The sequence below is a fragment of the Saccostrea cucullata genome, unplaced genomic scaffold (assembly GCF_032062105.1).
Source record: "Saccostrea cucullata isolate Sc308-1 unplaced genomic scaffold, CSIRO_AGI_Scuc_v1 ctg7607, whole genome shotgun sequence".
Classification (NCBI taxonomy): Eukaryota; Metazoa; Mollusca; class Bivalvia; order Ostreida; family Ostreidae; genus Saccostrea; species Saccostrea cuccullata.
Window position 1 is genome coordinate 1 of NW_026927801.1, and position 14724 is coordinate 14724.

The 14724-nt window shown below is 34.0% G+C and overlaps 1 protein-coding gene across 1 annotated transcript; it reads left to right on the forward strand.

The window, feature by feature from the left end:
* Positions 1-10724: 10724 nt before the first annotated feature.
* On the forward strand, positions 10725-14724 carry LOC134275525 (serine/threonine-protein phosphatase alpha-2 isoform-like). The gene is made up of 8 exons (XM_062757807.1): positions 10725-10776; positions 11518-11649; positions 11781-12011; positions 12253-12357; positions 12448-12519; positions 13836-13987; positions 14158-14292; positions 14486-14724. The coding sequence occupies exons 1-8, from the start codon at positions 10725-10727 to the stop codon at positions 14642-14644; spliced, it is 1038 nt and encodes a 345-aa protein (XP_062613791.1). The 3' UTR covers positions 14645-14724.

The window sequence follows — 14724 nt, forward strand, 5'->3', positions numbered from 1 at the left end:
CATTAAGATATCTTACGATATGATATAGAAAAATATTTGTGAAATCACGCACATACACGTGTGCTGCAATCTTATTGGCCAAAACTTGAATTGGCTATAACTCCCTTGTTTTTCAACCAAACAGGATGTGATTAAGAACATAGATAAATATATGGGACTCTTACAAGAAGGTATTGTCGTCATGCACGTGCACGCACGTGCATGCATTTGGAATGAGTAAAATTAAAAATACACTTGCATGCCTGATTTTAATACTTTTGGACTGAATGCTTTAATATATACTATATTTAAATATAATAGATAGTGTAGACAAGACGATATGATCTTAACGCACATGCATTCACATGCGATTGGGTGCAATGCTAAAATTTGAATATAATTGGTATCCTTCTGAGAAAACGTTGTTAAAGTAAAAAATGCACAGAATTTGTCTTATTTAATGAAGCTTACAGGGAATGTGGCACCAAAAGGGAGTTGGGGAGCGTTTGGGGAACATCTGTAACGGTGCCCGTTACAATTAGCACTAGTTACTATTATTATTATTCTTTTTTCTTCTTATTTCTTCTCCGGTACTTTTTTGTCCGGAAGTGTTCTCAGAAACTGTTCACCAAACTAAGTTAAAACCTTTTTAGGGTTAGTAGGCATGTTGTGTAGATGTGCTGAACGAAGGTCATTTTGCGCGCATTCGCATGCACGTGCGGGCGCGTGCAATGAGTAAAATGACTGATATATATAATATGGTTGTAACTTTGATATTTTTTGATAAAATGTTTTGAAACTCATTATATAAAGATATATAAGATGTGTAGATAAGATGACTTGGTCAAATTTGCATGAACTCACGCGCATGCACGTGCGCTTTGCTCTGATTGGCTGAAACAGAAATCTTAATATCTTTTTTGTTTTATGATGAAATGCTTTGAAATTTATAACATAGACATGCATTAGGATGTACTACAATATAATATATAAAATTTTTCATCAAATCACGCGCATGCACGTGCGCTGCAATCTGATTGGCTGAAACTTTAAATGACTATAACTCCCTTGGTTTTCAACCAAACAGCATGAGATTTAGAACATAGATAGACATAAAGAACTCCTACAAGATGGTATGGTCACCATTCACATGCATGCACGTGCGTGCACATGTGCTTTGCTCTGATTGGCTGAAACAAAAATCTCAATATCTTTTCTGTTTTTTTACAAAATGCTTTGTAATTTAAAACATAGGCATACTTTAAGATTGCCTACCATATGATATATAATAATTGTCATGAAAACAGGCGCATGCACGTGCGCTGCAATCTGATTGGCTTAAACTTTATTTGGCTATAACTCCCTTGTTTTTCAACCAAACAGGATGGGATTAAGAATATAGACAGACATAATGGACACCTACAAAAAGGTATGGTCATCATGCACGTGCGTGCATGTGCAATGAGTAAAAAGTGTAGACAAGATGATATCGTCATTACACTCATGCAATCACATGCGCACGCCTTCATTGCTTAAATTTGAAATACTTGGTATACTTTTGGGACAACTTTGTTTACGTCTTAAATGCATAGATTTTGCCTTCTTTGATGAAACTTACAGCGAATATGGCACGAGAAGGGAGTTGGGGAGCGTTTGGGGAACATCTGTAACGGTTCCCGTTACAATTAGCACTAGTTATTATTCTTTTTTCTTCTGACCAAATTTTGTGCAGGCGATTTCTCGTAAACTATTCGGTAGATTTCAATGAAATTTTCAGGAGTTATAGCTCATTATATGAATTTTATATAAAATTCCGTTCTTTGGAAAATTCGGTTCCAGTGTCAAGTTACGGGCAATTTCCTGATTTTAAAATGCATTTTTGTCTTCGAATGTTCTCGGAAACGGCTCAAGATATTCACTGGAGACTTATTAGAGACGATAGATCATAAGTTATAGATGTGCAATTTTGCCATCGTTTGCGTCGTCAGTACTTCCGGTCGCTGCAGGAAGCGAATTAAAAATGTGCAGTTTTTCAACTTTTTTTGTTTTTCAATATTTTTCTTTGATATTATTAACGTTATTGCAGACCCTACCTGAAAGGCCAAATATATAATTTATTTTAGAATTGATCATTACACACACTAGATATTCGCATTTAAAAATTTGAAGCGAGTCCAAAATGGCGGCTGTCTCGGTAAACTCCGCCATTAGGCAAGTCGGAGTCTAGAAGGTCAGCCGAGCGTTTGAATGAACGAAACTTCTACCATAAAGATCAATGAAATGTAAAGGATTCGTTGGATTGTCACGTCGCAATTACGTTGCATTTCTATTTCAGATTATAGTTTTGATCTGAGGTTTCCTCAAAAGACTATAAGAATTGCTTTTGTTTGAATATTTTTGTAATAAATGCAAGTTATTGTACATAAATAGTATCGGATTCCTTGACCGTTGGAGAGCGAGAGATTTTTTTTCAGAAACATTCCAGTCTTTTCAAGAATCTGTAACTAATTGGAAGAATCCACTTTAGGGGTAAACATGATACAAAATTCGTGGAAAATCTTACCGAATTCACTGCTTTAATGTTACTCCATACGATATTACATTTGCACAATGTGATAAATATACTTTCTAAAGCTCGAAATTCTGGTGTTAAGAACATACATTTCTAAATTTCATTGAAGCTATCACATCCATTCAAAAGATCAAACATTTCAAAGGAATAGCTTTAAGAAATACTCGTGACGTTTGGTGCGAAATAATGTATCGTGGCCCGACTTAACTAGTAGACAAATGACAACAGAAGTGCAGTAATAGATACCATTGGCGTACCTGTATATGGAGTTGCATGGAATTAAAAGTTGAATACGTATTGAATAAATCAAAGTAAACAGTATCATTTGTTCATCAGTAATAGATTATCTCTTCAAACTCGAGTAACAAATTCCGATGTGATATTCTTGGGCAAAGTTTTGCAAGCTAGAACTCATTATATAATTGCACATTGATTTTTAAAAAAAAAATGTTATTTATGTTCGAATCAAAAAAGGCAATCTCGTGATATATCATTTTAAATTTGAAGAGGGTTCCCAAAGGTGTAATGGCTAATGGATTTTCACGCCAAGGTCTCCCAAAACGTATATTAAAATTGCTTTTGTCTTTATTGATTTTTTCAATCAATTTTCAGTTTGATTTTACGTTTTTTTTCTGAATCGGACGGAAGACCTCTCGTTGCTCGCAACGAGTTTCATATCTAGTTATTAAGGTCTTCCGTCTCCAACGGAAGACCTTATTGTTTTCGTTCGGTTTCTTTTTCTCTTTTATTAAGGTCTTCCGTCTTCAGCGGAAGACCTTCTTGTTATTCTTAGGTTTCTTTTCCACTATTTTTATTATTTTTATTATTGTTTTTTTTCTTACCGATTTTGTGCACGCGATTTCTCGGAAACGGCTCGATCGATTTTCATGAAACTTTCAGGACTGATGGAACATCAATCAAACCTGATATATAATTTTTTATTTTTATGACGTCACTTCCGGTTTCGAGATTTCCGCGATTTAGTGATTTTCAGAGGGTCACTTTGTCCAGCATTTTTCTCAAAAGTGCTTTTAGATAGAAACGTAAGATTTTCAGCGATGATAGAGCAACATGTGTTGATGTGACACACACCTTTCTTATTCTCCGGAAGTGCAACACGTCGGCGCTCGCTATGGCTCGAAAAAAGACCTATCGGGAATTTAGAGATTTTTCACACATTTTTTGCAATATCTTTTTACACATTAATATTTTGTAAAGACATATAGAACAAAAGTTGTGGAGAATGTCACGATCTTTTGAAAAATATCAACGATAAGGGGCTGGCCCCTATAATAAAGGGCCAAAAGGGGCCGAAAGTTTTGCCTTTATATCTCAAAAAGAATTGAGAATTTTCAATACGTCAAAGAAGCAAAGTTGTTTAAAATATCAAGGTTTATCTAATGGCGTCGTCAAAATACGTCCGGCGACGTCACTTCCGGTCAAACCGGAAGTAGTCAAAAATTGCATATTTTTGCTGTTCTTGACAGGTTTTTGGATATCATATGTCACTGGAAGCTTAAATCTTAATTTTCCGTCCGTCGTCGTCACTTCCGGTAACCGGAAGTTGCCGAAAATGGCTTAATTTTGCAATAATTTACATAGATTTGGAGGATTAAACCATTTTGGGACTTCATTACTCTTTATTTTTTTTTTTAAGTAAAAGTTACTTCCGGTCAAACAGGACGGAAGACCTACTCGTTGCTTTGCAACGAGCTCGGCTCTAGTTATTATTATTATTATTATTCTTTTTTTTTCTTACCGATTTTGTGCACGCGAGTTCTCGGAAACGGCTTGGTCGATTTTCACGAAACTTTCAGATCTGATAGATATTGGTCTGAACCTTATTGGAAATTTTTTATATGTACGTCGTCACTTCCGGTCGTGAGATATGGACGATTTACTGATTTTCAGAGGGTCAGCTTGTCCTGGCAATCACTAAAAAACGAATGAAGATATTGACTTGAGATTTTCAGTGAAGGTAGAGGAAGGATATCTGAATTGCTTTTTTAAGTCTATATTTTTCTAACGCAAAAGGTGTTGAAGCTCTCTTGAGCTCATTATTATCATTGTTTTTCTGACCATCTAATTTTGTGCACGCGATTTCTCGAAAACAACTGGATGGATTTTCATGAAATTTGCAGGAACAATGTGTTTTTATCTGAAGTTATTTAATCCAAGATATTTTTTTGGAAATTCCTTTTTGGTGCTAAGTTACGGACAATTTTCTGATTTTAAAAAGACATTTTGTTCGCGGATAATCTCAAGAACGGTAAAAGATATCACTGTGAAACTTTCAGGGATTATAGATCGTGATAAGTTCTATCCAAGACACGATCTTTTGTACGTCGTCTCTACTTCCTGTCGTAACGGCATGCAAAGAAAAAAAGTCGAATTTTTCAACTTTTTTGTTTTTCAATATTTTTAAATTATATTAGTATGGCTGATAGAAACATATCTCATTAGGCTGAATATGTAATTTGTTTGTAAATTGATAAATTCAAACTCGAGATATTAACATTCAAAAATATGAAGCGGGATCAAAATGGCGGCGGTCTTTGTCAATTCCGACATTTCGCAATTGGAGTTTACAGAGGCAGCCAAGCGTTTGCTTGAACGAAAGTTACATAAGGAACAATGAAATGTGTAGGGATACTTGGATTCTCACGTCGTAGGTTCGTTGCAATTCGGTGTCAAACTACATTTATTATCCAAGGTCTACTTACAAGTCTTCTTTAATTGGTTTTGGTTGGTTCTCAAAGTAGAAATAGAAAAGGATTAATGTGCAAATGAAGTACAATATCTATATCTTTTGTTTTGCATCACGGTAACACATAGCTTAAATCATAGTTATAATTGATAGTTTTTCAAGAATGTAGTAAGTAAAAAAAGTGGCCACTGTTTTCTAATGCACACTTGTGTCATATTAAATCAATAGAAAGGACAACTGTTACAATAAGAAAATATTTTATTTTTAAAGATAACAATTTTTCAAAGACCGTTTAATTGACCTATATAAACATTTTATTTTCTCAATGCAAGTTATTGAACATAATGGAATCTTATTTCTTGACCCTCGTAGGGCGATCGAGGCATTTTTTTCTGTGAAACATGCCACCTTTTTCATGAAAGTGTAAGTAATCGGAATAGTCAACTTTCGTGATTGAAAATTGAAAAATTAACCATTCATAGCTGTTTCACTGCTTTAGTGTTATTTGCCTATATACGATTGATTGATTGATTGTATACTGTTTAACGTCCCTCTCCAGAATATTTCACTGATATGGAGACGGCACCATTGCCGGTGAAGGGCTGCAAATTTGGGCCTATGCTCGGCACTCAGGGCCATTGAGCAGGGAGGGCTCTTTTTCCTGCCACACCTGCTGTGACACGGGGCCTTTTATACCGTCTCATCCGAAGACCATGAACATTCCAAGAGAAATTCGCTAAGATTTACTCGTTGCGTTTGGCGCGAAATTATGAATAGTGACCCTTCTTTCATAATTCCAAGACAGATTAACTGTTGCAGAATTATATGTACATACAAGTGAAGAAAGAGTAGTTGTTCAAATAGCGTAATCGATAAGCGTATTGGATTTTCACGATAGTGACCCGTTTCAATTACCAGTGTGTCCAAAATATATTTAATCTATTTTCAGCTCGATTTTATGGGTTATTTTTCGGAATCGGACGGAAGACCTACTCGTTGCTCGCAACGAGATCGTTTCTAGTTATTATTATTTTTCTTCTTCTTCCTGGGTACTTTTTTGTCCGTTAGTGATCTTGTAAACTGTTCACCTGACGTAGGTAAAACCTTTTTAGGGTTAGTAGACATGTTATGTATATTTGCGGAATCAAGGTCATTTTGGGCGCACGTGCTTGCAAGAGCGCGCACGTGCAACACGTGAAATGACCAATATAATGGATATTGCCGTAACTTTTCTATTCTTTGATAAGAATTTTTGAAACTCATAATGTAAGGATACATTAGTAGTATAGACAATGTGGCATGGTCAAAATAGCAATATCTCACGCGCATGCACGTGCGCTTCGCTCTGATTGGCTGAAACTAAAGTCTCAATATCTTTCTTGTTTCTTGTCATAATCCTTTGAAATTTTGAACATAGTCCTATATTATGAAGTTCTACAGCACGATATATGAGAATTTTCGTGAAAGCATGCGCATGCGCGCGTGCTGCAATCGGATTGGCTGAAACTTTAAATGGCTATATCTCCTTTGTTTTTTGACGAAATGCTTTGAAATTTAAAACATAGTCATGCATTAAGATATCCTACAATATGATATAGAAATAAAATCATGAAATCACGCGCATGCACGTGTGCTGCAATCTGATTGGCAGAAACTTGAAATGGCTATGATTCCCTTGGTTTTCAACCAAACAGGATGGGATTTAGAACATAGATAGATATAAGGGACTCCTACAAGAAGGTATGGTCACCATGCACGTGCACGCACGTGCGTGCATTTGGAACGAGTGAAATTAAAATGAGTGATTTTTAATACTTTTGGACTGAATGCTTACATATATAGTATATTAAAATATATAGATAATGTAGACAAGATGATATGGTCATAAGGCATATGCATTCACATGCGCACGAGTGCAATGCTAAAATTTGAATATAATTGGTATCCTTCTGGGAAAACGTTGTTAAAGTAAAAAATGCACAGAGTTTGTCTTATTTAATAAGGCTTACAGGGAATGTGGCACCAAAAGGGAGTTGGGGAGCGTTTGGGGAACATCTGTAACGGTTCCCGTTACAATTAGCACTAGTTTACCTCGTTTTAGAAATTGTTTATACGTAGCACATGCTCTTGCGTGTCAACTGAGATATTTAAACTCAGTATGCAGGTGATGAAGGTATATTATCGCATAAGTAAGGGAAGTTGACGATAGAAATGTTAAAGTCATCACGTTTATCATAGAGCTTAGTTTTTAGATTACCATTAACGTCTTTTTCAAGTAAAATATCCAAATATGAAATATGTGTCAGACTCTGTCGTACCTTTTATCTCAAGCTCACCAAGATATATCGTATCGTCATAAAATGGAAATTACCATTGTTAATTGCTAATATGTCGTCGATATATCTAAATGTCGAGTTGAAGGCCACAGGAATTGTTTTCTTCTTTTTTTGTGATATTAATGCAAAAATAGGTCTGCTAATAACGGGGCGCAATTGGTACCCATGGGAATTCCAATAAATTGTTCGAAGACCTGGTCTCCAAAAACCACATAGATATTGTCAATCAGAAACTCAAGCATCTTTTTGATGTAAACTTTAGAGTACTAAAAATGTGTGTACAATCGGAAGGTTTTTTAAACAAAATAATTTTGCAAATTAACAGTGACAAGGTAAGTAAATTTACGAGATCCATTTTCATTGAAAAAGCAACTGTCAATGATATCAAAAAGCCTGGACTTTAATGTTTGTGTAAAAAGTTGAAAAGTCGTAAGTCTTTAAGCTGTTGATATTGGTAAAATCATGTGATTTCAAATTGTCCAAAAGTTCCTTGGAATTTTTAAGTATCCACATCTGATTTACACCATCTCTCGAATATATTATTGCTTAGTACTCGTGAAGTTTCTCCTTCACTACTCTAACATGTAATATCTTAGTGAGAAGTAAAGAAAGAGGCTTGGTTGAACATTTACTGGAACACGCTACGCATGTATCTTTGTTTGTAAGGATTTTTATGAAGTTTCGAAATCCAATATATATATATGTATATGGTAGTTTAAATTCTTTTTTGTTCTTTTTGATATATAAAATTTTCAAAACTGCATGACATGTCATTTTGAAGATTTTATTCCTTAGAAAGGAAATTATAGCTATGGGTATAAGTTGGATTACCACTGCTAGACTTAAATCCAAGTTCTTCTAAAATACAATTAACATAATATAAAGACGGATTGTTTTAGCTGCAGTTTTTGCAGTAAAAAAAAAAGTGTATGTTTTATGTTTAAAAAGCCCATGATTTGCAATATCAACAATCACAGACCCGAGCCTATATTCTGGTGTCGAGGATTAAAAAAAGGATTTCCTTGACCTTTTGAAAGTGTCAAAGGGACAACTAGACTAAAGTTTGGTGCGAATATGAAATATACCTAGCTGTTGATTTACATAAGGTAGTAATGAATAAAAAGAGACGACGTGTATTAAAGGTTTGTTGTAAAGACTACGCTTACGTTTCTGTGTATGGTTAAAAAGTTCCTACACATTTACATTGTTACACTGTGGACTGGAAAGATTCTTCCAACACTATCGACAATGTCATTACATCCATAGGGAAGGCTGTCCCTAGTTTTCTAAATCCTTAAAATTCTCGTTGTCTACAGAAAGGTGTACTCAGTGATAAACTGTTCATGTGGTGTTAAATCTTTTCGATTTTCATTGACAAAATAGAATAAAATTATCTTTTACAAATGAATGTGATCAATATCAGATCCAGACATAGCTAGAGAGCTGATAATGATATTATTAAAGGTCCCCTTTGTCTTCATTCTTTTACTAGTATAATTATATATTTTACATGATGCATTAAATGCCAGTACTCGATTATGATGATTTTCTTGAAAAGAAGTGTTGATGAAAATGTTTTATAAACCCGTACACAGTATTTTGTTTACGTTTTTAATTATTTCTCTATTTTAAAGATTCATCATGTTCATAGCATGATTAAATCATTCTGCACAGTACAAATATTTTGATTGTGCATATCCATTTCCTTACTTGTAGTCAGAATATGAAGAAAGTGTTAAAAAAATGTGTAATAATTTAATAAATAAAATCATTTGTTATGTTACATTTAAAATTTTATTAATTGGCATGTACTTCTTGTGATTTTAGATAATACATGTATTTGATACATTTATGATAATATAAATCTTACAAAATAGACTAACTAAAATATCTTAGTACGCGATTGCAATAATATATTGTTTACCTATTTTTTAATATACAATTTTTAATTACATATGTAACGCAAAGACTTGTGACAATGAATGTAAAGGTCGGACAAAGTATGAAAATGATGAAATCAGTCGTCACTTCTATATTTAAACATAACATCATATACTATTAAATACTACATCCAATAAAAATCCTCCTTCTAGATCACATGATTCTTCAATCCGTACACGATTCGAGTCATTTATGAGCGAGGTGTGTATGGAAAAAGACGTGAAATGGATATTCTGTGTGTTCTTGTTAATATTTATTGCTCTGACACTTTTTTCGGAGTAATTATACGCTGTAATTCAGTATGACGAATAATTTCGATATCTGAATTTTAAACGACGTGTGCTTTGATTATTCTCCGGATCTGTTTAATAAGCATCTTGGGGGAAAATCCGGAAATTTTGAAAATTCCTTCTATATTTGTTTTAAATCTCGAGTTTGATTAATATACTGTAAATCCTGAATTCAGCTCGGAGTATCGAGGGAAGAGTATCGATCTGAGAAACGCGTACATGTCGTGTTTGTAAACAGATAATTTTAAACTGTTTGTATAACCTGTTACGTCTTAAATATTGACCTACCACACAGAATATCCTAAAGCCGCTACTTCAGTGCTACCGAAGAGGTGTCCAGTGGAGAAGAGTATATTTGGACTAGACAACTTTGATCTGTCTCTCTGATTGAGATTCTGGGATCCGCCCACTTATCGTAAATCTGAGGACGTCAAACATGTCAAAGTTAAAGTGTACATGTATATACTATGAGTCATACTGTCACAACACCAGTACACTACAATGATAATAATAATCAATACACGTAATGATACAAGTTAGAACTACATATATATATATATATATATATATGATTTCATATATTAATATAAATTACAAAGAAAAAATATAATTTAATATCAGTTATTGCTACACAAAACTCAAAATGCAACTTGCTTATAGCAATTAAATTGTTATAAGTGAAACAGGTATTAATTTTCCTCTTTCATACCTCAATATCACGCATATCAAAATTAATAATTACACAAATTCAATGACAAAAATAACATTCATCATATAAGAACATGTAATTTTGATTAATTAATATAATATTAATTTATATACATTTGATCAGCTGATTGAAAAGTTGCACACACGAGAAAAAAAAGAAACCAAAGAAATAATATTTGAAACAAAAAACGATGACGAATATGGAACTGAACGTTGACAGCCTGATCAGCCGACTTCTTGAAGGTAAGTAACTTTTTTCTTCGCTTAAAAATATTTGAATGCAATCATTTTCATTATCTCATTTAAAATGCAATTTAAATAAATAATTAGTACACGAACTAGCTTTTCATAATATATTTAAAGTAGTATAGAAACATAATTCCTGTGCAAATTTTGCGTTTGCATGTGAAGCAACATGTGAAGTAATCCGAATACTCTTTGTACGATATATCTAATTTGCCGTCCCAAACAGCAAAGCGCGGGAAATTTGACATATTTATATAAAAAGATATTAGTACAAGTATGCAAGACAGATTTAAAAAAAAAAATGAAAACAGGCTTATTAAATTAAGGAATGACATTCAATTCAAAAATATATTCTGTTATTTGGCTCGGAGTTTCCCCCCTTAGCCGCCGTCTTGTAGGGCAAAGCAGTGACTTTTCCTCTTTAATTGAGCAACCAATTTTAAACACGCAAAGAGGCTTTAACAAGCGTATTTTCATAAGAAAAATAGAATTAACTTTACCTCAGTAACTAGTACAATGTATAACAAATTGAACTTCACTCAGGTTGAATAATCAAGGGACCTGGGAACAACAACAAGGCGGCCATGGGGAATAACTCTTGCTTAAATTACCTCAGTGGAAAACCATCTATGGAATTCAATAATCCAAAGAATAAATAATCTATAAAAATGGTTAAGAAATTGAAATGGAATCAAATTATGATTGCATCTTAGCATAATGTTTGTGTTCAAATTTCAGTTAGAGGATCCAAACAAGGCAAACCTGTTAAAATGACGGAGGGAGAAATCCGAGGCCTATGTCTAAAATCCAGAGAAATTTTCCTCAGTCAACCCATTCTATTGGAGATCGAGGCCCCAGTCAAAGTCTGTGGTAAGCTAAAAAGAAGATATATCAAATACTCGTTTTTTTTAATTAACGGATTTTAACAATCACATCTTTGATTTGAAATCAAATGCCACAGACAATGAGTTATATTTTGGACGTATCTCTTTTGATTTAAGGTGATATCCACGGTCAATACACAGATCTACTCCGTTTATTTGAGAGTGGGGGATTTCCCCCCGAGTCTAACTACCTTTTTCTGGGGGACTATGTGGACAGAGGGAAACAGTGTCTAGAAACCATCTGTCTTCTTTTGGCCTACAAAATCAAATATCCAGAAAACTTCTTCCTCCTGAGAGGAAATCATGAGTGCGCCAGTGTTAATGTACTATATGGATTTCATGATGAATGTAAGTCTCTCGTTTATAAACAGTAACAATTCTCGTGTAACATTTGTTTATATCAATTCTGTCCCATTACTGTCTTTTTTTTTAAAAAAATTATAAATGTTCATTGAAAAATGTTTGAAAAATTAAGTGCACTTTTTTCAGTTTTGCTTCAATTGAATGATAAGACATGATGAAGTAAACCTTTCAATCCTGTACTGATATATACGCCAAAAAGTTAATAGATCATGAATATACATTTCAGGTAAAAGAAGATTCAGTGTAAAATTATGGAGGACATTTACAGACTGTTTTAACTGCTTACCTGTTGCTGCTATCATCGATGAAAAAATATTTTGCTGTCATGGAGGTAAGTATTCTTAAAGAAATTTAAAATTGAAAAACATAGTAAAATCATATGTAAAGTTCATTAAATGCGACATGTTTTTGTTCTTTTTAGGGTTGTCTCCAGATCTGCAGTCCATGGAACAAATTAGAAGAATCGCCAGGCCAACAGATGTCCCAGACACAGGTACGCAAATGGTTAAACCTAAATATTTGTTATCCTTAATTACTCAAGCCCTAGAGGGGCTTGAGTTATCTAAAACGATGCTAGGTCATCGATTTACTTAGTTTAAAAACACAAAAATATATTATTTTAATAGATAAAAATATTTCTAGAAATAAAAATGAAGCTTAACTTGAAAACGTCTGTATATTCAAAGATATTAAGTGTTAAATATCGGATTCTATTTTATGGCGAATGAACAATGAGTAAAGCTCCGCAGCCGCAACAGGTTCTATACAGAAATTTCGCGCTTTCCTTCGCGTAGGAATCTCAGGTAACTTTAGACGGTCGCCGACAAAGCATCCTTGCACGAGTCCCCTGCAGACTCTGAAAGGTGACGCAGGTTACCCCATCGTTAACAATTCTACAACGCATGGTCAGAAAATTTATGGCTGTACCCCCCCCCCCCCCCAACTAAAATTGCTTTTCACAGGCCTGCAAATGATGTGTACTTTGAGTGACAGTAAAATAATAGCACAAAATCAATGTTAAATTCTCGTATTATTTTAAGCTATGGTTACGGAACCTATTTTATAATAACTTCTTTTGGATTCTTACGGAATATGTATTCGGTATGCCGCCCAGCTAGATGAACCTCATCGTCTCAAGCCACGGTCCAGAGTAGGAGAGGATCGTACATTTTGGCCGTGGTTTAATCCCAGCGATGGATGAACCCATAGTCACGTAGATTTTTTGGAGCCCGGAGCCCCCCCCCCCCCCCCCCCCCCCGCCTTTTCAACTTTTCTACGGACTTGTAGCAAGCTATTTAGATTGGTGTATATATTGAATGTGATGTACGTCATTATGCAAAAAAAAAAAAAAAAATACAAAAAACGTATACTAAATATCCATATATAAAAAAAAATCCATTAAATTAAGAAACGGCAACCTATAAAATATTCTTGAAATTGTGTCACGTAAATTCTTCTTAAAAAGTAGTACGATTAATTATATTTCTTCTAATTAAAATCAATATATGAATTTTGTTTCATGTACATGTAGTTTATTCAACAGAAGATTGAACTCAATAGCCCTCATCTTATAAAATTTTAGGATATTAATGACACTTCCTAATTGACTTTCTACAGCTTGAGTATTTCTGACGTTTTGTCAGTATATATACTTGTTTTTATATTATTTAACTAATTTTAACATCGATTTTATGCCAATCTTTATGCGTAAATCAGCTTGTTGAAAGTTAAAAGGTTCTGCTTACAAAGATAATTATACTATATAATTATGTACCACGCTTTAATATGTACATGTACTTACTATTTAAGGTTTACTTTGTGACCTTTTGTGGTCTGACCCTGACAAGATGGTGAAGGGCTGGGGAGATAATGACAGAGGGGTGTCCTTTACGTTTGGTGCTGACGTCATCAGTAAATTCTTAAACCACCATGATCTGGATCTCATTTGTCGCGGTCACCAGGTAAAGTTGTACAATACAATTCGTATTCTTGCCACAGTAAACTTTACTCCCCCCTCTCTCTCTCCTTTTTTTTTTCTTCTTTTTCCTTTGTATTTATATATTTCTTCATTCAAGTCCGCTTTTCTTAGATGATCACATTTTCACACACCCTTTTCTTTCAATTTCTCTAGGTTGTTGAAGATGGTTATGAATTCTTTGCCAAAAGACAACTAGTGACAATATTTTCAGCTCCAAATTACTGTGATGAGTTTGACAATGCTGCCGCAATGATGTCAGTAGACGAATCTCTCATGTGTTCATTCCAGGTAAACCTTTTATACCTAAAACAGAAATGTTTCTTTACAGCTTTGTCATTTGTGAAGAATGAATGACTGAAATATTTTTGAATTACTGTACAGGTGTATATACATAAATGACCGAATTTCTTAGAAAGAGAGTGCTTGGTTGTAATTTTTATGCTACTTACCCCCAAATAATCTTTTAAACAATTTCTTTTAGATACTGAAGCCTGCTGGAAAGAAACAGCTATACAGTTATCAAGGGCGTCCGAAAACCCCTCCTCGACGGAAGTTCTCTGATCTACAGGAGAAAAACAAAGAACAGAAAACTGATTTAAAAGAAGAAAGAATGAAAGAAAAATTCTCATCACAGTTATGACTTTTTAAATTTGAAAACGAAATGATAGCTAGTAAGCTTTGAAAATATAATTACATTGTAAATTCATTTAGATTTCATGC

Bases quoted from the DNA above. Each gene is read 5' to 3' on its own strand.
- LOC134275525 (XM_062757807.1), top strand. From the start codon at position 10,725: ATGACGAATATGGAACTGAACGTTGACAGCCTGATCAGCCGACTTCTT. The intron at 11,650-11,780 runs GTAAGCTAAAAA...TTTTGATTTAAG, and splicing joins GGCCCCAGTCAAAGTCTGTG to GTGATATCCACGGTCAATAC. The intron at 12,520-13,835 runs GTACGCAAATGG...TTACTATTTAAG, and splicing joins AACAGATGTCCCAGACACAG to GTTTACTTTGTGACCTTTTG.